The sequence below is a fragment of the Hibiscus syriacus genome, unplaced genomic scaffold (genome assembly GCF_006381635.1).
Source record: "Hibiscus syriacus cultivar Baekdansim isolate YM2019G1 unplaced genomic scaffold, ASM638163v2 tig00021910_pilon, whole genome shotgun sequence".
Classification (NCBI taxonomy): Eukaryota; Viridiplantae; Streptophyta; class Magnoliopsida; order Malvales; family Malvaceae; genus Hibiscus; species Hibiscus syriacus.
Window position 1 is genome coordinate 35,867 of NW_024062517.1, and position 27,779 is coordinate 63,645.

The window sequence follows — 27,779 nt, forward strand, 5'->3', positions numbered from 1 at the left end:
AGATGGCAATGCTCGATCATGTACTTGAAGCTTAATTAGACAGTGAACACTGAAAAAAAGAAGTGATGGAACCAGATGTAAAAGCAATGGGAACAAGTACAGCTATAGAAGAAAAAAGACCCACCAATGGCATTGTTCTAAGATGGACTAAAACTTAATCATTTCATAAAGATGGCAATGCTCGATCATGTACTTGAAGCTATAGATCCATTACTTCAAGCTGGAAGTTAATGACGATGAAAAACAATGGATACTGAAGCAAAAACCCAAAATTGCAATCAAATCCATAAATTTGTACCAAGTTTCTAAAACAAACACGCAAGTTCAAGTTTAAGTTCGATATAGAAAGCGTGCATAATATTAAAGCAAGCACCAGTATTTTAGTTTTATTTCTACAAGCCAAATTTACAGTACATATTATAAAAAAAAGACGAAAAATTAGATTTAAAAGAAAATTTCAGAAAAATCACCGGCTCTTGCTTTCGTAATCGACAACCTCGGAATCGGTAACGGATCTCGAATTTTGAACGATGGACCTGCCGATCGAATTGATCCAATCTTCTTTCTCTTTCTCCGTATTGGCGATGAAATACATGGTGGAATCTCGAGTGGAGAGCTCGAAGGCGAAGGCCTTGTAGACGATATCCTCAGCTCCCTTGACCGTGAGGCATTCGCCGACCGAAACAAACCCACGGGGAGCGGATCGACGGCTGACGGAAGCCGGATCCTTGAACCATAACAGGTCACCTTGCTTCAAGACAAACCACCGGCGTCGCCAGGTTTTGATGTAATCGCCTTGTTTAGTTTGTTTAGTTAGTCATCCGGCTCGCTCCGGATTTGCCCAGAACTTGACGCCCTTGTAATCATCCTGATTCGGGTCCTGACCCGTTGCTGCTCGCCATAGATTCTCCATTTTGGAAGAGAGGGGAGAGAGAATTGATGCTTTGGGCAAAGAATTGAAATTTGTTTGGATTTGTTATCTAGTAGTTTGGCATTGTAATTGGAGATTTTAACTTTTGACTGGACTCGAGTAAGAAGCCATTGGCTTGTTCATAAAACGGTGACGTTTGAATGATGGATTGGTTGAGGAAAAAACTCTTACCATAAGTCGTAATTAGAGAGCGTAATTGGTCAAATATTATCTCAAATTGTGTTCAAGTTTTAAAACTGAAACTTGATCTAGCTGAGCCAAGCTTCTAGTCTAGCTCGAGACTCTTATAGTTTGAGCTCAATTCGATTAATGTAAATCATCTAATTGGGTTCACAGAACATGGATGATTAACACAGATCATCCCGGAAAACTCGAAAGTCCGAACAAGAAACAAAGAAAACCATGAGCAACGAACTCTTCCATGGCAATACACTTAACAATCTGAACACCATAGCAGAACATCGTAACCTTTCTCTTGAACTCTGAAGTAACTTCATTCCTCATCCTGAGCCAAAGCATCATTGCTTCCTGTTCGAACTTCTTGTTCTGCATCAATTTCTGATAGTTAAACGAATCTTTATCAGTCTCGATAGGGCTTCAAAATGTGGTTCGAAACGTGATCCGAATTACCCGCTACACATGCAATAGCGCCCGCTACGGCCACAACCTTGGTAAACACTAAATGACCGAAAACACGACCGCGATTTGAAATCCTGATCTCAATTATACCTTTGGGGCCAATCGTAGTCCCAAACATACCTCCCTTAGCAATGAACTCCTCCATGGCCTCAGCATCACCGGGATAAGGAAACTCTCTGCGCTCATATAAATGGGCTAACTCCCTTTCTTCCTTTGGCCTAGGCTTCAATGTCCACCACCCAGTGGGGACGTTTCGTTGTAGAGCCATGCGAAACCCAAGAGCGTGTACGTGCACAGCAACGCTTTCCCAACTTGCTTCCAAAAGTGATGGTCTTCTTTGCCTAATCCTATCTTTTTCAAATACTTATCCGCGTCCATCGATCTCAGTAACCGGAAACCTGCAATTTTGGGGAAAACTAGTTTAGTTCAGGCATTTCATCAAACAGGTTGAAGTCAACTAAGTTGAAGGGGGGAAAAAACAAATCTGGCGTACGTTTGGCATTGGAATTTTACCTGTCTTGGCTTCCTGACATCGTTTCCGAATCATTGTTTCCGAAATCTTTGATCAAGCTAATCCGTATCCGTTGATCGAGAAATACTTCGTCTGTCTCATACGATACGAGAAAAGTTACCCTCTTCCACTGGGAAAATAAGGGATAATTAAGTCGTTTTCTAAGTTTAGATTGGACTATACGGCAGTAGTTTACTAAAATGGTGGGCTTTGGATCTCCATTAGCCGAGAAAAAGCACAAGCAAAGACATGAACTCCGTGAAGGTAGCCCATTTTATTATCAGAACCGTCGGTTCAGCATCTCATACAACTCGCTTTGCCTTTGATCCCGCCACGTGTTCCCTGCCTTTTTTTCCAGCCCTCAAGTAAGCTAAGCTGACGAACATGGCTTCGATTTTCAAAAAAAATAACGAACATGGCTTCGTCCACGTTATCTCAAAAACAAAAACTGAAAACAAACAAATTTTCTTTTCCAAAATATCTTCGTTTCGCCACTTGCGTCGGGAAATTTTGGAACTTTCGTTTGAAGAAAAATATATAAGATTTTGATATTGAGTTTCCACTATCTAGAGTACGCTACTCTTTACATTCACTCAATTTTAGTTTCTTTTTTTCCACTTCTAAATTTAAGTGTATTATTATAGTTGTTGTTAAGCATATTTGAAGATGGCGGAAAACGGAAAATCTGCGACGGAGAAATTACCGGCGACTGCGTATCCGTTAACCGAAAATCCGACGCAGATCGCATCGGATATCAATTACCACGTGAAGTTCAATCCTCATTTCTCGCCGTTCAAGTTTGAGCCAGAACAAGCTTTCTTTGCTATAGCCGAGAGCGTTCGCAATATTCTCACCAAAGTATCTAATGTGTTGTTTTGTTTTGATAGTTTTTTTCTCTCTCTAATTATGGAATTTTTATTATTTTTTTGTGAAGCAATGGGAAGACACTTTCTGGCACTTCGGCAGAGCTAATCAGAAACACACTTCTCAATGGAATTTCTTCAAGGACGGGCTTTGACTAATGCGATTGGGAATCTAGGCATTGAAAATGCTTACGCCGAGGCTTTGAATAAGTTGGGACATGAACTCGAGGAGGTTGTTGAGCAGGTAATTAGTAAATTAATTTAGTCATATTTGTTTTGTTAGTGACTTCTTATTATATTTTATTATTGAGAAGAAAGAAGAAACAAATTTAATAGCAGTGATAATATAAGAAAAATAAGAAGTCTGTTGTAGTTTTAAATTGCATTGTTTTGATAACTGGAAATTTTGCAGGAAAAAGGTGCTGCACTTGAAATGGTGGCTTGGGAAGGCTTGCTTCTTGTTTTCTCGATTCCATGGCAACCTTGAATCTGCCTGCTGGGGGATACGTTTGGAGCCAGTAGTATAACTTGTGCTAGACAAACACTGATAGTAGTTGGGAGAATATCTAGCAGAGAAGCTAGATATTCTCGGTGAAAGATACACATCTGCATAAGCTGGTTTAACCTCAGTCACTTGAGCACTTGAAACAAATGTTATACTACTAGAAGATATAGAATGAAAATCTTCAGGGTGGACTAGCAAAGCACCATTTCGATGAGGTAGTGAGTTAGGCCTCAACAGTTGTGCAGTGGCAGTCATTCCCTCAACTGGTTGAAACGAACACAGTTCTTCTGAGGCTGCCCTCGTCCACACGAGTTTGCCTTTGTAGATAAACCATATATCACAAAAGCAGGGAGCTTTTTTGGCAGCATAACTTGCTTTGCAGGAGCTCTTTTTTGTCCTCTTGCAACTGTATTAAACCATTAGGATTCTATTCAAGGCTACCAAGAAAAAGTACTCATATCATTGGAAACGGACTGATCTAAAGTCAGGGTGAAGAATATTCAAACGAACACAACAAGAACATAAAGGAAGTAATCTATTATTTGTTCGAAATGGGAGGAGAGATGAAAGATTGATAAACATTTGGGCTACACTATGTTGCTCCAGCTATTCATTTTTCTAGAAGCACCGATGTTCAACATCGACATCCAACACATACCGGAAAATGAACACACCCATGTCGACACTAGTACCCGAGTCAGGTAACATACTTGCAACGAGAAAAATAAATAAATCTACATACTGGACTTAACATGAAACATTAACGTTCTATAGTTTTAGAAAAAGTAAAAGAGACATGGAAATAAAAGACTTACGTTTCCGGTATGGAACCCATAACAAGGTTCCTAATTTTGTCTCTTAACCAGTTCTACAATCCCTGCATGAACCTGGTCAGCTTCAATGGTGATAATTCTCATATTGACCTGCAAAGTGAATGCTTTGAAGATGACGCTCCTCTAAATCATGTAACAGAACAAAGATGAAAGAATGTCTGCAATAGCAAGAAATTCGGATTTCGTATTATATGAAATCCCCATATCTATCATACTCAGCTCGTTGGTGAATACCATAAACTTGTAACCTGCATACCGTAGAGTCTCTGTCATTTTTATCTTAAAGCAATTATGTCAGGCACATTTTGGGACTTGTTTACGTGGACATGGCCCTCTAACACAGGACTCTAGTAAAGAAAGAGATGCTAACCCTTTAATTTGAGGCAAAAACTCGAGTAATTTGCCAAAAGCTTCTTCAACACTTCTTTCTCCTCCCTCCTATATGCAGAAACGACATGACCATTGGCTTGACTTGCGGGTATTTTCCCCACCACGACATTACATGAAACCAGTTATTCATTACAATGCCCGAAGGTGGGGGGAAATCTAACAGACAAACAAAAGAAACCATTAACAAAGCAAGAGAGAGAGAGAGAGATTTTTATATAAAGTGGGGATCAGTGGAGAAGGATGATGAACATGAAGCAAACAAATATCTTTACCGCCAAACTGCCTCAACGTCCAATGTAATAGATCAACCGCCTTCTTAACTGATTTTCCCACCGCTAAGAAGTTGTCTTTCTCCCCAGCGTCAAAGACTCCGGTTTTCTCTTCTAATTCCGGGAAACGTATACTCGCCGGACGGTCAACTCGTCGCCTGAAACTCGATATTGAAATGCGCTCTCTGGTTGAGAAGCTCCATACTGTTCGAGAGGGGAGAAGTTCAATGGTATTATTCAATGGGATGAGCAAATTTTAAAGATTCTCCATTGTTTTTCCTGAGTTACACTTGCTGCGAACGAAGGGTGGATGGAGGCTTGACTTTTTTGTTAAGTTGAAATATCAAGAAAAGTAATAAGCGTAAACTAAGTTGTGTCATTGTATTTTTTTTTTTCAACGAATTTTCAAATATTATTAAAATATTTACTAAATTTTATAAATGATTATAAAATGATTTTATAAATTTTTATTAATTTAAGATGATTAAAAGTGTATACATATTATAAAGATTCTTAACAATTTGATGACGAAAGTTCATTATTCTTATTATCTGTGTTCTAACCTAAAAATTTTTTGGGATAACAATTATCAGGGATGGACCGAGTGGTGGGGATAATCGTTCATGAAAATTTAAAATTATCATATGTTTTAGATTTTACTATGTATTTTTTATTGAAAATCTATTTTCGTCTCTCACCCGAATTTTAATTTGCCTCCAAAGTTTAAGTTCACCCTTATAATATAAAATCTTACGTTTGGACAATCATATATTTAACCAATGAGGTAATTTAATTTGTGTAAAATTATTTTATACTATATGAAGTAATGAATTGTGATAAATTTAAAAATTGTTTTATTATAATGTGTTTTTTAAAGGGACTAATTCATCTTATTGACAATCAAAATGAAAAAAATTGTGACACTTTATAATTTTTCACAATTAAATAGTAATAATATTAAATCTTACTAGTATTTTATTAACTACGAATATAATTTAGCTAAAAGAATTTATTCCGTTGATATGGTAACTACCCTTAAATGATCGCATTAATGAAGTAGGTAAGCTATCAGTGACAGCCATTAACAAAGAAACAAATTAAGTGTTTTGAATGATTGATCTCAGAACGGTCTATTAACTTTTAACATCCAAAATGTAAAGTCAATCCATGTCTGAAAGCAAATTGTTTGGTTTAGTTGAAAATGGTCCATTATTTTATTATTGACCGAGTAATCTGTTTTGAATTGATATTGATTCCCTCATATCATCCTAATGATATCATCGAACCACCTTTAACCTACCATAGTTATAATTATTATTGAATAAACTATAATATATATTTTTTAAAATATTATAAATGTGATAAAAAATTCTATTTAAAATATTAAATAAATACACGTAATATTCATTTCTTTCCTGGAGATAGTCAAATGAAAAATATATGTAGTTTGATGGAATTTAAATATATTTATCATTTATAAAATATCTAAATTTTATCATTTGAGTTCAAGGTATTTAAATTATCAGTTAAATATTTAAATTTAAATTTAAATTTATTAAAAACTCTTCATTCACATCTAAAATAAGTTATAATAAAATATTTTTAAAAATAAAACATATAAATATAATTGTTATAGTATACATATCCAAATCCATTATTCATATAGTTAAAACAAATTTAAAAACTATATTTTAATTTATATCTATTATCCGTAAATATAAAATAAATCCAAATAATTAATATTCACCTATTTTCAAGTTTGATATAGGTAATGGCTAACATATCAAAGTTAAAATATTATCTGAATTTACAATATGTAAACAAAAAGAAAAACAAATAAGACATCGACATCTGAACTATTCCAATAAAAATTCCCTTTAAGAGAAATAACGTTGATAGGATTAGTTCAAAATGTCCTGAGAATACAAAGAAAAAAAAGGAAAGGCTAGAGAAATCAATTAAATAAATAATGCGCTCGTGTTTCAATGAATAAAAATCGTTCAACAACTGCTAAGGCCTAAGTGGACAAAACAAAAACCGATGAATTGTTTTTTATTTCAAAAGAAAATAAATTTAAAAAAAAAAAATCAAAAGACATTACTTGTAGGCCTCTTGCGTTGTGAAGAATTAGAAGCACTTCCTGTGCACAATAGATGGGCCAGATTCATCATATTCGGCCTTGGCAATCCACATCTGCACTCCAATCCCAATCAGTAAAACGTCTTTCGTATGTGTATGAATATGTAGAATATATACTAATACTATTCCCTTCCAATGTGAGTGTCCAAACATGTGTCGGATGCCAATAGTAGACATGAGTACTTCAAGAAAAACAAACACCCACTTGCCCATTTTTCACGTTGCTCCGACTTTAATTTATTTTTTTTCTTCAAGTACAAAAGTTTGACAATGACTTCAGACATTTTTATACGGAAATGGGTATGGGACATGACCCTTCAAAGACAATCCAAATGCATAGATCTTTCCTATGTGTGACACTCATATCCAAGTCTGAACTCTGAATAATATATAGCTTTTTTGAAGCAGCAGCAGAACCTAGTCTCCTCAATCTAGGTCTCATTTGTAATGGAAAAAAACTAAATATAACAAAAGGTGATTCCTAGCTTCCCGCCTAAATAATAGAGAACATAAAGCATTTAACATGAATGATAGAAGCATGGAGTCTGTGATGTGGATGGAAATCGGCAGAGTTGATTTTATCTGCTGGAAAGTACTAAGAGATGCCAAGATAGAGCCTCCAATCCAGACACTGTATTTCCTTTCAGGAGGAGCCACCACCTTAATCTTCATACTGTTTGGGGCTAAGGCAGTGATTTCCTTGCTCATTCTGTTGGCAATTCCAGGGAACATGGTAGTTCCACCGCCGAGAACAATATTTCCATACAAATCCTTCCTGATGTCAACATCGCACTTCATGATAGAATTGTATGTTGTTTCGTGGATGCCAGCAGCTTCCATTCCGATCATGGAAGGCTGGAAAAGGACTTCTGGGCATCGGAAACGCTCAGAACCAATGGTGATCACTTGGCCATCAGGCAACTCATAGCTCTTCTCAATGGAAGAACTAGTCTTGGCAGTTTCAAGCTCTTGCTCGAAGTCAAGTGCAATATATGCCAGCTTCTCTTTGACATCACGAACAATTTCACGCTCAGCTGTAGTGGTAAACGAATAACCACGCTCGGTCAAGATTTTCATGAGGGCATCAGTAAGGTCACGACCTGCTAGGTCAAGACGGAGGATGGCATGCGGGAGAGCGTATCCTTCATAAATGGGGACAGTATGGCTCACACCATCTCCGGAGTCCAGAACAATACCTGTAAGAAGTATAGTAGAAACAATTGGTATATGAAAAATAACTGGAGTAAAACGTAAATTACAAAGATACTAGTCCTAGTCTCTAACTATTTTCATGAAGACTTAGTAATAACTGTGAAATGAATGTAAAAATATCATTAGAAATAAGAAAATGGGGAGAAATGGAAACTAACTTTGAGCTCACTTTACATATTACTTGGGTAATCCATGGAAAAAAAAATCTTTCATGATGGCGAGAATGTCTCGAAGTGCAAATTCGGACTTTGAGGTTGTTTAACTCAAGTTTTATACATGAAATTGAGACTAATCAATTCCTTACCGGTTGTACGACCACTGGCATAAAGGGAGAGAACAGCCTGGATAGCAACATACATGGCCGGAGCATTGAAGGTCTCAAACATGGTTTGGGTCATTTTCTCACGATTGGCTTTCGGATTTAGTGGTGCCTCGGTGAGAAGGACTGGGTGCTCTTCTGGAGCCACACGGAGTTCATTGTAGAAGGTATGATGCCAAATCTTTTCCATATCTTCCCAATTGTTGACGATACCGTGCTCAATAGGGTATTTAAGAGTCAGAATACCACGCTTGGACTGAGCCTCATCACCAACATAAGCATCCTTCTGACCCATGCCAACCATCACACCTGTGTGACGCGGACGACCTACAATGCTAGGGAACACGGCTCTGTTAAAATATCACCATAGCTAAGTAACTAACTCACACAGAAACCATGAATTACTACTTTCATTCATTTGTAAGATCATACTTTCTACAGCAGTAGCACAAGGCTATTTATACAGTATATGATGAAATGAAAAAAGAGAGGGAAAGATTGTTAGTACGTTATAGGAAAGAGAGAGTTTGTTAAGAAAACTCTAACCACCACCGCACAATACACAGGCTAAATTACATAACTGATACCATTTTTTTTAAATTTTTCCTTTCTAACACCGTTTGACCAATATTTCCAGAAGTAGCACCCTTTCTGCTGAGTTGGCAAAGGCGCGTCCCCGGAGACGCGCTTTACCCGTATTTTCGCTGAGTTAGATGCCACGTGTGGAAGGCGCGTCCCCGGGGACGCGCCTTTACCTTATCAGCAGACACGTGTGGAAAGCGCATCCCCGGGGACGCGCCTTCCATTAAATGTCATAAATGCCCCCATCCGTTATTCCTAACTACCCCTCCTCCTCCCCTATATAAACCCCCTCAACCCTCCCTCATTCTTCACACCAAAATCATATTCTCCTCTCTTATATAACTCAAATTCTCCAACTATTTGAGTTTTAAATTTGTTATTAGTGGTAAGAAATTTATTTTATGTTAGTATTTTTTTAAATAGTTATTATTTTTTATATTATATATTATGTAAATATTATTTTTTTTATTAAAATAATATTTATATAATTATTATTTATTTAGAATTATTAATTTTTTTTGCTAATTATATTGTTTTGTCTACAGTTATAATAGAAAACGAAATGCTGTTGCGATTGGATATTGATCATATCTCCAGACATTTTAGCGATATGGTAATATTTTTTATAATTAATGTTAATATTTAAATTTATTTTTATTTTAAAGTTATTATGAATTTATATTAATTTTTATTTTTTCTAATGTATATTATTTAGGATGCTGATCGTATTTTAGAGACTTTTATTAAAAATCCACGTATACCGACACCGGAACGTATTTTGCCATATTTGGCTTCTGCCGGGTTCGGGTATATTGCAACAATTATAGGCGGTTGCAAACTCGAACCTGTCCTAATTTCTGCACTGATTGAGAGGTGGAGGCCCGAGACACACACTTTTCACCTTCAATGTGGAGAGGCGACAATTATATTGGAGGATGTCTCTATGCATCTGGGGCTTCCCGTCGACGGAAATATGATGTGTGGTATGGCGGATGGTGATTGGCAATCAATGTGCATTGATTATCTTGGAGCTGCTCCGCCAGAGTTTAATGGAGGTAGAATAGCTTTATCTTGGTTGAAAGCTAATTTTGAGGTTTTAAATGAAATGCTTCAGAGGATCAAGCAAGGCATGTGCTCGGGCATATATTCTACGAATAATTGGAGGAATATTGATGCCCGACAAATCTCGCAACCAGGTGCATTGTATGTGGTTACGGCATCTGATCGATTTTGATGAAGCTGGAAGATATAGTTGGGGTGCTACAGTTTTGGCATTTCTCTTTAGAGAAATGTGTCGGGCGACGAATTATAAGAAAACTGCTATCGGTTGATGTCTTCTGCTTCTACAATCATGGGCGTGGTTCTGCATGCCTTTCTTATGCCCGATCGTGAATGAACCATACGTATTCCCCTTATTGTTGAGGTAATTTTCGAACTAAATTTTGATTTAAATATTTTCAATTAAATAGGGTGATATTTAGTTTATATTATATTTCATAGGTGGTCGATGAAAAGAAAGGACCATAAAAGTATACCTACTGGGTTAGAGGAAATTCGTTTACTTATTGATACGAAAGCTCGGTCTGAGGTATGTTTTTAAATTTGTTTAATTATTAATAATTTAATTTAAAATGTTAGATATAATTAGAATATTTTATTTATTTGAATTGTATATTTATATTTCAGTTTCAGTGGATACCTTATGCGAGCGATGAAGAGAAAGCTTGCATTCCACCCCACCTTAGTGGGTCATTAGAGGTATGGATATCGGTTATACCTCTTATATGTTATGCTATTATTGAGTGGCATCCAGTTGATCGCGTGCTCCGTCAGTATGGTTGTACGCAATATATTCCTGGAGCTCCTAGGAATTTAGACGACGTGCATACATAGATAGACGAGGAAAAAAGATGTTAACTGGGTGGTGAGACCAGAGATTGGATTGCGCTTTGGAGAACCGATATACACTGTTGGCCCCTCGACAATATTACGCTGAAACTGGTCATATGGTTACGGATAACTATATGGACTGGTTTAATGAAAATGGGAAGCCGTTTCTACTTTCGGCGGAAGCACGAGGGGTTAACATTCCTAGGCGCCGAGAAAGACGTCAACCGTCTCAATATCATCGTCCCCCGACGCGTGGACGGAGAGAAGGCGCTACCGGTTCTGCATCAGTCCCACCACAACATCCTTATTCGTCGATGCCGCAGGGGTACATGCCCAGCCCTCCACTTTATATGCCAAGCCCACCAGTTTATATGCCATCTCCGCAGGGTTACATTCCGAGCCCGCAGGGTTACATTCCTAGCCCGCCAGGTTACTGCCTAGCCCCCAGGTTACATGCCTAGCCCGCAGGGTTTTATACCATATGGAGGTGCATATACGACTATGTTTAATGATCCAGCATGGTTCATATGCATCTTATTTGGCTGGTGGTGCTTCTCCGCAGATACCTCAATCTCCATCTGGATCACATACATCGATGCCAATGTTTCCACAGTTTTCACAGTTCCCGGGGAGCAGTGGGATTGTTACTAGCACTCCTCCAGGGTCGTTATTTTATACAGGCCCTTCAGCCCCTTCAGCGTCATCTACACCAAATGAAGAAAATGCTGCTGATGATGATAGTGAAGATGAGGAGACTGAAGAACAAGTTCCACGAAGAAATCCTCCACGAAATAGACAACCACCGCCACGTGGAACTCATTCGAGAAGACGACATCGGTGATCCAGTTATATTTAATGTTATTTAAATAATTATATTTCAAAATTTTATGTAATTTGGTTATGTTATTTAAATGTTTCATGGTTGTTACATACATATTTTTTAATGTTATTTTTTATTCACATTTAACATTAAATGTTTGATAAATGTTTTTAAAATACAAATTATATTATTCGAAATTTAAAATAAAAATAAAAATAATATTATTCAAATTTAAATTTAAAATATAAATTATAGTATTCAAAATTTAACATTAAATTTCAACTTAATATTCCAATTGTATTCGAAATTAAAAGTTATATTCTAATTATAGTACACAATACTTAAATTGAAATTAAATCTATCCATACATATGATTTTATCATTAACATATATATTAAAACGTATATATTAAAATCAACTTATGTTGAGTTCATCGATCGACGGAATCAGCCAAGAGGGGGTGAATTGGCAATTTATTCAATGTCACATTTCAATGCTCATTCCATACAATTTCAATGTCACAATCAACTTATCACTTCACATTTATTCAATTTATCCATAACATTTTATCTAATTTATTCAAACTTCACATAACGTTTTAATTTAAGTTATTCTTAACTTGCTGAACTTTCAAAAGAAGTTAAATTTTGGTTATAATTTACCTGATTTACTGATATATCTAGTGTCCCCGAGGGACATGAGTGACATAATAGGGCAATGATAACATATTCTCTGATGAAATAATGGAAGGCGCGTCCCCGGGAACGCGCCTTCATGTGAATAGTGAAATAATAGGTACTGATATATCTAGTGTCCCCGAGGGAATTTAGCCGACATAATAGGGCAATGATAATATTCTCTGATGAAATAATGGAAGGCGCGCCCCCGGGAACGCGCCTTCATGTGAATAGTGAAATAATAGGTACTGATATATCTAGTGTCCCCGAGGGACATGAGTGACATAATAGGGCAATGATAACATATTCTCTGACGAAATAATGGAAGGCGCGCCCCCGGGAACGCGCCTTCATGTGAATAGTGAAATAATAGGTACTGATATATCTAGTGTCCCCGAGGGAATTTAGCCGACATAATAGGGCAATGATAACATATTCTCTGACGAAATAATGGAAGGCGCGCCCCCGGGAACGCGCCTTCATATGAATAGTGAAATAATAGGTACTGATATATCTAGTGTCCCCGAGGGACATGAGTGACATAATAGGGCAATGATAACATATTCTCTGACGAAATAATGGAAGGCGCGTCCCTGGGAACGCGCCTTCATGTGAATAGTACTCCGATTATAGACACTATTATATGCAACGTATTATAAACTTTCAAAACAAACTTCAGTTCACAATCTTTCAAAATCTCAAATTCTCAAACTCTAAATTCTCAAATTCTCTGAAAATGAGTCGTCTTTCTGCTGCTGTTTTGTATGATGGAGAAATTAAGGAAGCTGAAGAGGGGGTTGTTTTTGAGTCAGATCATTATATCCCCTTAACCTTGAAGAGAAACATCACAATTGAGGAGTTAATCACAAAAATTTCGTTAAAGATTCGTGTAGCAGGCCAGAGAAGACTATCTTTACTTCAGTACAGATTTCCTACTGAACTTTTTTCGCTCACGTATACATCATTTCAGCTTTCAAACGATGATGATGTTTCTATGGTGGTTGATGCTTATATGGGGAGTTCACAATCTCTTATTGAAATGTATGCCACTTTTATTGAGGTTCGTGCAACTCGTGGTCTCTCATATTCCTCTCACTTTGGCATTGCATATCAAACTGATCAAGTTGATAGCCCGACACAACTGATCTGTAATGATTTCACATCATTAATGGCGGATCCAACGCCATATACCATGCCATCAAGTTCAATAGGAAGGCATTCATCTGCAACTGCTTATGATCTCAACCCACGTGGCTTCACCAATAATCCATATGGCAACATCTCTTCTACTTCAAGGGGCAGACATTCATCTGCCAATGTTTTCGACTTACATATGGAAATGCCAACGAGACGACAGTCTATTCACATCCCACATGATGCAATGTATGAGCCTGAATTTCCAGATCTTCCTAATGTTGGCAACTATGGACTTCAATCATCAGTCAATGACGGTAATTTACATATTGGAATGGAGTTCGCATCGAAGGAGGAAGCAATGATGGCAATAAAGAGTTACAATATTCGTAACTCAGTTCAGTCCCGAGTTGATCGATCTAACACGGAGAAATATGTCTGCTACTGCGTCCAACGTGACAACGGATGTCAATGGATGGTCTGTGTATCAAAGAGGAAGGGGAAGAACAACTTATGAGAACTAACCAGATACAACGGTCCTCATACATGTTGTGCAACAGGTATAAACCAGGATCATCCCAACTTGGACTCCAACATTATTTGTCAAGCAATCATGCCCATTGTGAAGCAAAGCTCTCATATAGCTGTTGCAGTGTTGATTTCTGCTATACAGTCACAATATGGGTACACTGTCTCATATAAAAAAGCGTGGTTGGCAAAACTGAATTCCATTTGCAAACTTCATGGCGAATGGGATTCCTCTTACAATGAGCTGCCCAGTTGGTTTCATGTTGTGCAAAGACTTAATCCTGGGACAATTGTTGAGTTCGAAACTCAACATCATTACGTGAATGATCGAATGGTTCGCGATCGCTGCCAATTTACCGAGTCTTTTGGACTTACCCTCAGTGTATTAATGCAGTCAAGTACTGTAAACCAATTGTCCAAATTGATGGTACTTTCTTGTATGGGAAATACAAGCAAGTTTTATTATTGGCTGTGGTCCAAGATGGAAATCGCAATATTCTTCCTGTTGCGTTTGCCCTCGTTCAAGGAGAAGACACTGAGTCTTGGGCTTTTTTCCTTAAAAATTTACGTTTACATGTTGTCACCAGGGAACGACTATGCATTATTTCAGACCGAGGAGTCGGGATAAAAGCAACAATGGACTCTTTGGGTACAATGTATAGACCTCCACATGTTCAACATCGTTATTGTGTCCGTCATATTGCTGCAAACTATTACGGAAAATACAAGAAGAACGATGAACGTCAGTTAGTCGTGCGGATGGGTATGTTACTTTTTCCCAATTTTTCTATCAATTTCTTATTACTTATTTATACTTCATATTAACTATTACATATTCCTAATGGCTTAGGTTACGAACTCTTACCTCAAAGGTTTGAGTCGATGCTACAAGAGCTGTTTGGCAAAAATAAGAAGGGGTGCGAGTACATTATGGACATCAGCAAAGAAATGTGGACAAATGGATATTACGGGGGGTATCGCTATGGTCATATAACAACAAACTTGGCTGAAGCAATAAATTCAACCTTAAAGGGGGCGCGTCATTTACCAGTCACGGCGTTGGTTAAAACGACTTATTTTCGTTTGGGTCAACTCTTTGCAAAGCTCGGTGGACAAGCTCTTACTTGGATGCAAAACGGACATATTTACCACCCAAGACTAGTAGTTGATTTACAGAAAAAAGTGGCTGCATCAAATGGGATGTTAGTTACAAATTTTTCTCGCACCCGTGAATTGTTTCGTGTAACCGAAATGCCACGTCCGCTGCAAGGGATTGAAGCTAACTCTTTCAGAGTTAATCTGCAAGAGAGGTGGTGCGATTGTGGTTTCTTTCAAGCACTCAAATATCCATGCTCTCATGTCATTGCTGCTTGCTCACATTCGCATTTGGACTACAAAAATTATGTTGATCCCGTATACCAACTTTCACAAGTATTCAAGGTATATGAATTTGAGTTTCCGCTCATAGGAAACGAAATAGACCCAAATGAGATTCAAACTTGGCTTACAATTGTACCAGATCCATTACTATTGAGGGACTCAGGTCGTCCAAAATCTACTAGAATACATTGTGATATGGATATTCGGGAGAAGTCAACAGAACAAAAACGATGTGGGCATTGTAGAAACATCGGGCACAATAGAAAAAAATGTCCAGCTCTGTTATCATCATATAACCGTTAACTCTTATGTAATTAATATTGTATTTAAATGAATGTTTTTGTTTCTAATAATTTAATGTTATTGCATTTATATAATTTGTCAATGTATGTACACCTAAATAATTTTTTTAACTTTTAAATACATAAATATATTTAATATATTTATTCAATATAATAATTAATATTATTAGTTATAATTTTTTTTAAATATAATAATAATTCCACCTTCTAAGTAGAGAAAAATATTAAATTAAACAAATTAAAAGTTATTAAAAAATTTATGTATACGATGACACATTTCATGTTCTGATTGGAGGATTAAATTTATTAAATTAAATTTTCAATAAGACTAATTTTATAAAATATGTAAGTCTTGAAGATTAAATATGTAATTATACTAATTTATTAACTTATGCATCAATATTTTCGTTAAATATTGATATGAGATGACTAGATTGATAACATTTAAATAATTAACTGATAAAATTAATAGATCGATAATCAAAATCAAAAATAATAATATAACCATAGTGTAATATTATAATTTCATACATTTTTCTATAACTACAATAAAGTCAAAACTGGTTTTCATATATTGTTATATCATATTAATGTAGATAATTCACTCCACCTTTAACACACATTAACAAAATACATTTGATAATTCTTACATTATAATCGAAACATTTTACATAATATATTATTAATTTATAATAATAATAAAAATAAATTATTTATTATAAAACAAAATACGTGTCTGCTGAGTTGGCAAAGGCGCGTCCCCGGGGACGCGCCTTCCACACGTGGCATCCAACTCAGCGAAAACGCGGGTAAAGCGCGTCCCCGGGGACGCGCCTTTGCCAACTCAGCAGAAAGGGTGCTACTTCTGGAAATATTGGTCAAACGGTGTCAGAAAGGGAAAATTTAAAGCAAACGGTGTCAGTTATGTAATTTAGCCCAATACACATGCATGACTCATATTAATCAATGCATACATCATTCATATTATCATCATACACTAACAGGCTCTTGGAGCATCATCACCAGCAAATCCAGCCTAAGAAAGAGAAAAACGCATCATTGAAAACGATCACATGTAAATCTTAAACTAACAGATTAGAACACTAGATCATTGATAAATATACTAAGGATAGTAACCTAAATAGATACCTTAATCATTCCAGTTCCGTTATCGCATACGAGTGGTTGAATATCCTCACCATCTGCCATCTAGTTTTGCTAGCTGAAATAAAACATCGTAATCAAATTGAATCAGCATCACAGAAACACAGGAAGCACGCAGCTCACAAATCAACAATCATGACTCGAATTTTGAATCATTTATGAGAAAGGATATAACACCAAAGCACCCCCATTCATCGGGAGACTGGAAAGATACAAGCAACATAATTTTTTTACAACATTCCAATTTCACATATAAACAAATCCACCACAAACAATTTGCTTAAAAACTACCAAGATAAATTAAAGAAGAGAATTCTTTATATAATCATTTATTCTTATTTTCTTTAATCTTTCTAGTTGAAAGCTAGCTAATTCATAGAACATTAATTATATTGAACCATAAGTCATCGCAGATCCAATGATTAGAACTTAATGAATCATAAATTATCCAAATATTTCAAACAAGAACCAGTACAAATCAATTAAGCTGATAATGGATGCATTCAATTCCTACAAATTTATCATCATGCTGAGCAAAACCAGACACAAATAAACAGACAATAATTTATGAAAATTTTCATCTACTGTTTCTTTTTTCCTGTATATTTTCAGTAACCAAACAGTGGCTAAACGATCAATTAAACTGAGAGCGGATACATACAATTCCTACAAAATTATAGCACTGCTGATCAAAATCAGATCTAGAATCAACAATCCATTGTATTATTTTTTCCTGAATATTCTCAAATCTCAGGAACAAAACAGTAGCTAAACGATCAAATGAACCGAGAAAGATATGCACATTTCCTACAAAATTATCACAATCCTAAGCAAAATCTGATCGACGATGTTTTATAATAAACGGTAATCTGAATTTTTCATCTAGTCTTCTTTCCTAAATATACTCGGGAACCAAACAGAACGATCAATTAAACTGAAAGACGATACGTACATTTTCTACAAAATTATCGCAATGCTAAGCAAAATCAGATCGAAAATCAACAATGTATGACGCTTTATAATAAAATGAGAATCTGTAACTTTTATCAATTGTCTTCTTTTTCTTTACCGCATTTTCTCATGAACCAAACATTAACAAAAGGAAAATCACCTGCGCAAGAGCCAAAGGAAAAGGGAAAATCTAAGAAAGATAATCCTAAAAGAGAATGAAAAAGAAAATAGCAAGCGAATGAATGAAACCCATTTTTGAAATTTAAATCGTGAATGGAAAACTTTTTACCGGATCTTTCGGTTATATATGCTCCATTAACAACGCTACTAAAACCGGATTCATTTTAGTATCTACGATATTAATTTTGGTCCGTTTTAATATATAAACTTTTATTATTTTCAAAATCATGCTTAAACTTTAATTTTTATTTTCATTTTAATACCCGCTATTAGAAGTTTTAGATTTTGTTTCAATTTAGTACCAGTTCAAAATTTAACATATAGTTTTGAAAAAAAATTAAAAGTTTAGGTACTAAACGTGTTAAGTTTTTAACAGTAGGTACTAAAATGAAATGATAACTAAATGTTAGGAATGATTTTAAAAATTTAAAAGTTTAAATACTAAAACATACCAAAACTAATAGTTTAGTTATAAAATGCATAGTTTATCCAGAAAAATAATCAGAATAATTTATGAAAAGTATGAGGTGTTTTCAATATTAAAATATATTATACTAACATTTTGATAAAATGCAATTTGGGATCAAACTTTTTTTTTGGATAATCCGAAAAAAATTATTTAAAATATGAGAATTATTCGATCTAATTAAGTAAAATAATTGAATTAATCGATTCAATACAATATTTTTTTTAAGTACGTAAATGGTCTATCGAATATAAGATGTTATTTTATTGAATCCTTTAACTATGAAAAATTATAAAATTATCCCTCAATTATAGTTGAGTTCCTAACTATTAAAAGTTATAAAATGATCACCCGTATATTCATACATTTCAAACTCATCATTTCCTTTAAAAAACTGATAGTCGTCTGAGTTTGACGTTAACATATTGATTGAGATATGATAAAATATGATCTTGAAATTTCATATGACTATACAATACAAGCGGTTCTAAGATGTTATGTCCGTGACAAGTTAATTCGAATTAATTCGTGACGAGTTAATTCGAGGCATAGATCTATGTTAGGAAAGGTTGATTTGTCTGAGAGTTGTCTCATTTAAGTGCCGCACGGCATAACAACATGACCGAGATGTTATGTCTGTGACATTATGCACCCAGTTGTCGGGTTCGGCTTGTTGTGGCAGCACAAAGCCAGTGTGCATTGCGCGCACATCAGGTGGCCACGGTCTTGAACTTCAATTGTGCACATCTGCTCAAAGCATATGCAGCATACTTCAGTATCACTAGACTACATCAAATAATTCGCCGGTAAATATATCAGCTTGATCGTTCCAATTACATGCAAAAACTCATGAAAAAAAACATTTGACATATCTATAATGGACAACTGATGCCCGACTCTTACATCCGCAGATAGGATGAATAAAAATTGGATTATAGAGACCTAAATATAGGTTTTAGAGCATGCTGAAGTAAAAAACTTTATGCTGTCAATTGCTAGATCATGAAACTCAAATTATCCTATACCAGAACTACTGTAGGCATTCAAACTTACAGTAAGATGGGATGTTATACCTCATAAATATTGTCATTCTTATTCGACTTTTATTTGAAGTTTTTATAATTTATGTATGAATTGTATCATTGGGGATAATTGAAAAGCATTTGCTTATATAGAGAGAGAAGCATTTATAAATATATTATATTTTTATTTAAACATTTAAAGTATTTTTTTTAAATAAAAAATGGATGTCCTTTGTTTCCATATGTAATGGGATAAGGGGAGGTAAGATAGTAGGCTGCCCTCAACACCAAGTTGAAAGCAGTTTTCGTAGAAGACCTCCGAATTATGAAATGCACTCTGTGTGACTCGATCCCACGACCTGTTAAGAACCTTATGCTCTACAAATACATATTTAAAATTATTATTACTTATAAAATTAATTATATCATATGTTCCTCAACTATAACTCTCATTTTAAATTGATGTCTCTACTAAATTAAATATAACTAAAATACTACTTTTAATCATTAAAAATGAATACTGAATTAAATACTAATAATTAATCATACTGACTTTCAAGATCTTTTTCATTTTTGACTAATGATTTCTATTAAATTATTTAGAATGCAATTATATTTATATAAAACAAATAATGAAAAGAATTACAAGAAACAGATAGAAAACATACAAAACGACAGAAGATGGAATGGAATGTTATGGGACCATAGCAACGGAATATTTCTATTACGTACTATTAGTATATGTAAACCGACCATTTTTATTATTTTCTCTTTATTTTATTGATATCAATCACCACTTGTCATGGGGGTTCCCTGCTAGCTTAACCTACAATACGAAAGAAAAATTCACGTCAAATTTGAAGTTGGGATGGCACTGAAAACAAATGGAAGATTCATAAGCTCAGCCTGGATTGGAATATTTTGACAAAGCCGAAATCCCTTCGAATTCGACAAATGAAACATCAAAACCACAAGTCTCGTAAAGCAAATAAACTCTAAAAGGGTCTCTTTCGTAAGTCCGTTTCGCGTAGCTTTTCAAACGCAATTTTACTTTAAAAAATATTTTGATCACAAAATCAATGTCGAATAAAAAAAAATGAATGAATAGATATTAGATTTCTTTCATCACAAAAAAACAACAAAGAGATCAAATTTCAGACAATAACGTGTCACTGATGACAAACAGTTCCAAAACACACCCAAGTATAGTTTCATTGCAGTTACTTCAACCTTGATCCCGTGTCCATGTTGGCCATATTTTACCATGCTTGCGGTCAAAAGCACAGAGTCAGGTTAAAAGAAAAGCTTATTCCTTTTGCTGGCAAATTAAATAGAGCAAGGAGGGAATAGCGGCGGAAGAGGCGGTGACGGTGGTGGAAATTCGAGTTTCACGAGGCGGCAGCTTACTTTAAGGTGGCGGCGTCGTGGCATGCAGCAGCCCATGAAAACAGAGCAATGCATAAGAATCAGCGAAACCATTTTAATCCATCTACTGTTTCAACTTCGTGGCATGAGCCAGTCTACAGTCCTGCACCACCCTACCATCACCGTGTGACTGCGCCATTAATGGCGTGCCCTCTTTCCTCATTTTTGACCAAAGGCTTCGTTTTGAAGCACTCATTATCATGGAATGAGGGTTTAGGGTTCAGCGTGATGACATTAGTAAACTAAATTCTAGGTCACTCAACTATTAGGTAGATTACAAATATTGCATATCTTTTTCTAAAAATGTATTTTAATTATATAATTAAAATATTATTATAAATAAATTATTTATATTACAATTAAAATTAAAGTTTAATGTAATCTACCAATAATCAGTTGATTTAGTGGAATAAAACACTAAATCCCTTAAATAAAGTCAAGAGTTCGAATCCTTACATTTGTGAATGGAGCAAGGTAAGATCGCCCTCACTTTTGAATTATCTTATCTGAATTAATCAGTTAATAGATAAGATACCAATAATTAATTAAAAAAAGTTTAACATAACCTAATATAACAACAAATTTGGTCTCTAAAATTTATACTATCAAATTAATCATAAATTAAAACAAAACAATAAATTTGACCTTTATATTTAAAAATTCATCAATTTAATTCTTTGTGATTTTATCAAATCAAATAAGTATCAAATCAATAAACCATTAGATAAATGCAGGGTCGAAGCTATGCCTCGTCCCGGGTGCCACTTCCCTCTATTTTCTTATTATTAAAAAAAATATAGACAAATCTTAAACTAGAGCTCCTAATTTTACTTTATTTTGAATTTACCCTTTATTTTCTCTAATTAATTATAAGTTTCCCCTCAGTTTTTTTAACCTATTGAATATTTAATAAATTATTGATTAAAGCATTCCATAAATGAATACTAGCTAATTATATGGCTGAAAACGGTCGACTGATAGTATTACAAAATATGTGTAATAAAATTTATAATTCGATGATAAGAATGATTGATGATTAGTACATAATGCTTTTGTATCCACCAAGTGCGTAGCAAAAACATATTCCATGAGAAGATTGTTGCCAACTCCCCAACCTTGTGTCTCATACAGCAATAAACATATTGCTCTTATTATTATAATCTAACACCATATGAGATATTGAGAGGAATTTTAAGCGACATAAAAGTAATATATTATTCTTTTGGAGAAAACACTAAATTGATAGAATATTTATACATAAAACATTAAATTTATTGATTTATTTTGAATTAGAACAAAATTAATTGAATGTATAAAATTGAAGACTATACTATTAGCCTGCCAAGCCATGCTAAACATCCATTTCAAGTTTAACGTCGAACTGGCATGTTTGTAACAATATCTTGGTTTAATGACTAAATTGTGACTTTTAGTAAAAATTATGACATGTTTGAGTGACTAAGAATGTAGTTTACCCTATAATTAAAAACCTTGTTTCGATTCATAGGCTATAATTGATAATTAATTAGTTGAAGTAATTGAAAAAAATAAAGCAATGATTTCCTTCACTCTTTCCCTGGCCATAGGCAGGTCCTAATAGAAATAATATTTAATAAAAAGTTAAATATAAAAATGATATTTAGTAAGTTAAAAAATATGAAACAAATAGTAGAACCAAAAGGGATGCAGCTAAAGCCCACAGAGCAGAGTTCACCCAAACCTAGACGATTCAACTTCATCTGCATGCACTCATCTCTGCTGAGCCTCACCCTTTACTTCAATTCCTAAAGCCTACCCCTTTGCCTAGTCCTTTACAACCCAACCCTCTTGTCTTCCCCCCCCCCCCATCTCTTTTCTTCAATGGCGTATCCATCATCATCATCATCTTGTTTTTCCCATTCTTTCATTCCCGAGATCCTACCATTTCTCTATAACCCACCAATATCTTTTCTGCCCATTTTCGTCTTTTCATATGAGACGACGCTTTGAATTATGGTTCGGTCCCTAACCTTCACTTTGTTCAATTTAGGACGATCGGACTATTAGAAAAGGGACTAAATTGTAAATTAAATCATGGTAAAGAGACTAGTTGTAGGGTTTAACCAGAATACAACCCTACTTCTTCAGCCGCTACCCACCATGTTTTCAGAGATTTTCAGCACAAAAAACAATACGCATGTCAACCTCAAATCTCTACTATTTTCTCTCTTATCCTTGTTTGACTCTTTTTCTCCTCTTTTCCTCTTCTATTTAAACAAGTACAAAAGCAATGCAATATGCAAATCCCATGCCAGTCGCCAAACCATCTTTTCATCTTCTTTTTTGCCTTGTTTTTTAAAGCAAACTTTCAAAAATCCATATTCCATGAATCAATCAAATCTGAGAAGACCCCATTTTTAATAAAATCAGTCATATAAACGCTTACTTAAATCTTGGCAACAAGAAGGAAACAAATGGATGGTGGTGGTGGTAGTATGGAAATGGGTGCTGCTGTTGGTGGAACCAATGGGAATTCAAGGTGGAACCCAACGAAGGAGCAAATAAGTATGCTGGAAACCTTGTATACGCAAGGGATAAGGACGCCGAGTGCAGAACAGATAGAGCACATAACGGCCAGGCTCAAACCTTACGGCACCATCGAAGGCAAAAATGTGTTCTATTGGTTTCAAAACCACAAGGCACGCCAAAGGCAGAAACAAAAGCAAGAGAATTTAGCTTATATCTATCGCTATCTGCATAGAACACAACCTCTTTATCCTCCTCCTCCACCTTGCCCCAATGGTTATTTTCGAAAATCCCATCATTTTTGTTACAAATTGTTTTCTTTTGGGAATCTCGCTATTTATTTGATTATTCTATCTAGATATATATCTTCGTTCCAAGCGGTCTTGACATGCACATGACTCGATATGCGTGTCGATGGCTTTCAAAATCTGTTAAAACTACATTGTTTATAGCAAAGTAACAGTTTTTTGGATCAATTTGTAGCAAAGTACTTGGATATGATTCTATACTTTTTTTTTCACTTCTGCATATTACTTTGACGATCCCTGTCTCTTTCATACTGATATGTAGTCTACAGACATATGGACAAAACATGTTATATTAAACGAAACATCTGATTTGGTTTGGTCTTATTTTTTGCTCTAGTTTGTGCTCCATATTTTGTACCACAAGGTGAGCATCATCTAGGGTTTTACCCTCAGTGCCCCAAGGTTCTTCTACCCGGTGGATCGATGAAGAGGAGAGCGAGACCTGCTGGCGGGAAAATGGTGAAGCCGATATTTTACGGTGGAAATGCATATGATCATATGTTTCACCATGATTACAACGCCACGATAATACCAGATGCTGAAAACTTCGGTGGAGCACTCAGCAAAGGCAGCGGCTGCAGCAACGACCATCGCACTAATCATCAGGAGACGTTGCCATTGTTTCCGTTGCACCCGTCCGGTGTTTGTGAAGAAAAGTCAACGCCATTAATGGCTTCCCCCAGGTGCTGGTTCGAGCTCTTGCGAGGCTACTGCTGCTGCTGGTGTTGTCCGAGAAAGCAGTGCGGGAGCCTCCGGTGAACAACGTTTCTTTGATTTCTTCTCTTGGGAAGCTTCTTCCAAAAGGGTTTAAGTTAACAGTGGACATATTGAACTAATTAATAGCCATTTGAGTATCTTGTGTTTCTTTTCTAAGTTTTATTTTGTACCAAGAGAGGAGGTTCTCCAGGTGGTGTATCGGTTCTATTAATCTTATGTCATTGACTTTTGGTTCTCTTTTTGTCTCCCAATGTTCAGTTGGAGATTGCATTAGGTATTTGGAATTTTAAGCATTTCATGCACTCAAATACATATATTTGTTGTATTGTATGAGCTGTTATTTGCATGCGATGCATTTATAGGATATAACTTTCTTTTCGGTCTCATTGCCCAACCGTTACCTCCTTTGATATTTTGAATAATAAATGTAATGATCATGCATTTGTAGGATATAGTCCAATTTATTTAATAAAAATTTTATTAATTATTACATTTATTATATTATTTAAGTGGTCATTTTTGATAAATTTAACAATCATTATATATATATATATTTTAAAACAAAAAGTTTAAACTAACTTAGAGGAATCAAACGCTTGGGCCTAACCGTTCTCTTGGACAATCATTTTATATTTTTATAAATTAATATTTCATCAAAAATATTAATATTATTCTAAAGATAATTAAATTGATATTTTATTTAACCTTTTGAAAATTAAATTTGTTGAGTGGAATGGATAAACTATGAAATCGGATTGAGCCGTTAGTCGTTGGAGCAATCCCAAATAGAAAATCCACAGTATTTGACGTGTATATCCGTATTAAACGACTTATATCTTATCTCCCATACGCCACCGTTTCACTGTGACCAATTCTATTCAATTGCTTCGTAGTTCCTACCGATAGCCATCACCGTTAATTCACTTTGACCTTCAATACGTTGTCGTTTCTTGCGTTAAAACAATCTGAAAAAGGCCCAACTGAACGGAATTTTAAACGGTTGACATTATATCGCTTTCCTCTTTCATTTCTCTCTCCCTTCGACCTTGAAATTTTCCCAAAAAAATCTCTTTGTTGGGGATTCTATGCCCTTGCTCGGAAGGTAATTCTTTCAATATCTCTTGTTTTCATTTACATATTTCCTTGTTTTTTCTTTTCTATTCTTTAGATTAAAAGGTGAGTTATTATTTGTTTATTTTATTGTATAGATCAAAAAAGTTCATTACACATTATTTGGTTTTTGTTATTTTTGATATGCTTCGGGTTCGATTTGTCGAGATATTAGCTGTTTTCAGGACTGAAACACGAGAGCTCTTTTAGTGGATGAGTGAAGAAAAATGGTTATTTTGATGACTAGTCAATTATTCGCCAATGAGTTGCATTGATTAAATATTGAGGTTTATCTTATTTTTTTTGGTGATTTGATGGGCTCGGTTTTGATTTTTTTGAGATTGAATATTGTTCTTAGGACTAAAAGTATGGGAGAAGATTTGCTTACAAGCTTGTGTATGGAAAGCCACCACCCTTCAACAGTTCTATCAATGGATTCAAGTTCAATATCTCATGTGGAACTTGACCGAGATATGAACCGATCGATGGCTCTTTCTAAAGCACCCGATATTAATCTTATTCCTCTGTCCTGTAGTCCGCCAAAATCGTGGAATTCAGATCCATTAGATATGTTGGATGTAGGTCTTGGAACTCATGTCAATGAGGTTGATACTCTAGTTACGGTGTCGAAAACCGGGCAGCGTAAGTGTGCCAAGAGATTGGATGGTGTTTGGGGTGCTTGGTTTTTCTTTAATTATTACTTTAAGCCTGTTTTTAATGAGAAATCAAAAGTGAAGGTGGATAGGGATGCAAATGGAGTGTCGGGTCTTGAGTTTGATAAGTTGGATCTTGAGCTAGAGGTTTTTTTGGTTCAGCACGATATGGAAAATATGTATATGTGGGTTTTTAAAGAGAGGCCTGAGAATGCATTGGGTAAGATGCAGTTGAGGAGTTACATGAACGGACATTCACGTCAAGGGGAGCGGCCTTTTCCGTTTAGTGCTGACAAGGGATTCATTCGATCACATAGGATGCAGCGCAAGCAGTATCGTGGTCTTGCTAATCCTCAATGCGTGCATGGGATTGAGGTTGTTCCATCCCCCAATCTCACAGGTCTCGATGAAGAGGAGCAGAAGAGGTGGATGGAACTTACAGGAAGGGACCTGAATTTTGCGCTCCCACCTGAAGCAAGTGAATTTTGTACCTGGAGGAACCTTGCTAACACTGAATTTGAGATCGATAGACCCCTTCCTTCTATAAAAACTATCGTGCAGGCTCAACAAAAAAAGCTTCTTAACGGATCAGGTTTAGATTTGTCGATTAGGCATTCAAACCATGCAAATGGTGGTGTTACGGATCTATCCACTGTTGGCAGCAAGAGGAGGAAGGATTTCTTTGTAACTGGCAATGAAGACTGTCATTTGCTCATTAATCAGCATAATGACAGCGTAAATGAGTCAGAAATGCACCTGAATGAACCACATTGGTTGAATGAGTTTAGTGGAGTGATGAGAAATGTTTATGGACCTGTTACAGCTGCCAAAACAATATACGAGGATGAACAAGGATACCTAATTGTTTTAAGTTTGCCTTTTGCTGATCTTAAGAGAGTGAAAGTTACTTGGTGGAATAACCCAACTCATGGTGTCGTAAAGGTATCATCTATAAGCACAGCTTGCGTGCCAGTTATTAAGAGAAATGATCGGACATTCAAGCTTACAGATCCGTTTCCGGAGCATTGTCCACCAGGAGAGTTCATAAGGGAAATACCTCTACCAACTAGGATTCCGGATGATGCTAAGCTAGAAGCATATGGTGATGAAACAGGAATTGGTCTTGAAATCATAGTGCCGAAGCACCGAACAGGTCCAGAAGAACATGAGGTTCGCGTCTGCCTCCGTCCCAACCTTGGACCGAATGAGCTTTTACTGTCATAACTTCCTATATAAGCTTTCCACTGAAGAAATACAAAGATAGGTTCTTTTTGTGGTAAAAGATTCCATTATTTTGTACTAAAAAGAAAAAAGATTGTAATGAAAAATAAGTTTACATCTGATATTGATATTT

The 27,779-nt window shown here is 35.6% G+C and overlaps 3 protein-coding genes, 1 long non-coding RNA gene and 2 pseudogenes across 5 annotated transcripts; 3 read left to right on the plus strand and 3 right to left on the minus strand.

Moving 5' to 3' along the window:
• Positions 1 to 323: 323 nt before the first annotated feature.
• LOC120210021 lies at positions 324 to 1,089 on the minus strand (annotated as a pseudogene).
• A 199-nt stretch (positions 1,090 to 1,288) lies between these two features.
• LOC120210020 lies at positions 1,289 to 2,234 on the minus strand (annotated as a pseudogene).
• A 416-nt stretch (positions 2,235 to 2,650) lies between these two features.
• On the plus strand, positions 2,651 to 3,455 carry LOC120210022. The gene is made up of 3 exons (XR_005524471.1): positions 2,651 to 2,939; positions 3,016 to 3,188; positions 3,357 to 3,455. It is a non-coding gene; the product is annotated as an uncharacterized LOC120210022 (long non-coding RNA).
• Positions 3,456 to 6,997: 3,542 nt separating this feature from the next.
• LOC120210023 (actin-like) lies at positions 6,998 to 18,234 on the minus strand. 2 transcript variants are annotated; one of them, XM_039208856.1, is made up of 6 exons: positions 18,200 to 18,234; positions 17,074 to 17,146; positions 16,934 to 16,960; positions 8,597 to 8,963; positions 7,663 to 8,276; positions 6,998 to 7,134 (listed from the first exon to the last, which is right to left on the minus strand). In XM_039208856.1, exons 2-6 carry the CDS (start codon positions 17,131 to 17,133, stop codon positions 7,069 to 7,071), a joined length of 1,134 nt encoding a protein of 377 aa, XP_039064787.1. In that variant the 5' UTR covers positions 17,134 to 17,146; positions 18,200 to 18,234; the 3' UTR covers positions 6,998 to 7,068. The 2 variants fall into 2 exon arrangements, with proteins under 2 accessions (XP_039064787.1, XP_039064788.1); XM_039208857.1 differs by lacking the exon at positions 18,200 to 18,234 and adding an exon at positions 18,041 to 18,165.
• A 5,351-nt stretch (positions 18,235 to 23,585) lies between these two features.
• Positions 23,586 to 24,704, plus strand: LOC120210025 (WUSCHEL-related homeobox 2-like). Its single transcript, XM_039208859.1, has 2 exons — positions 23,586 to 23,913; positions 24,283 to 24,704. Exons 1-2 carry the CDS (start codon positions 23,586 to 23,588, stop codon positions 24,702 to 24,704), a joined length of 750 nt encoding a protein of 249 aa, XP_039064790.1.
• A 913-nt stretch (positions 24,705 to 25,617) lies between these two features.
• LOC120210024 lies at positions 25,618 to 27,765 on the plus strand. Its single transcript, XM_039208858.1, has 2 exons — positions 25,618 to 25,764; positions 26,131 to 27,765. The coding sequence occupies exons 1-2, from the start codon at positions 25,748 to 25,750 to the stop codon at positions 27,647 to 27,649; spliced, it is 1,536 nt and encodes a 511-aa protein (XP_039064789.1). The 5' UTR covers positions 25,618 to 25,747; the 3' UTR covers positions 27,650 to 27,765.
• Positions 27,766 to 27,779: the final 14 nt, after the last annotated feature.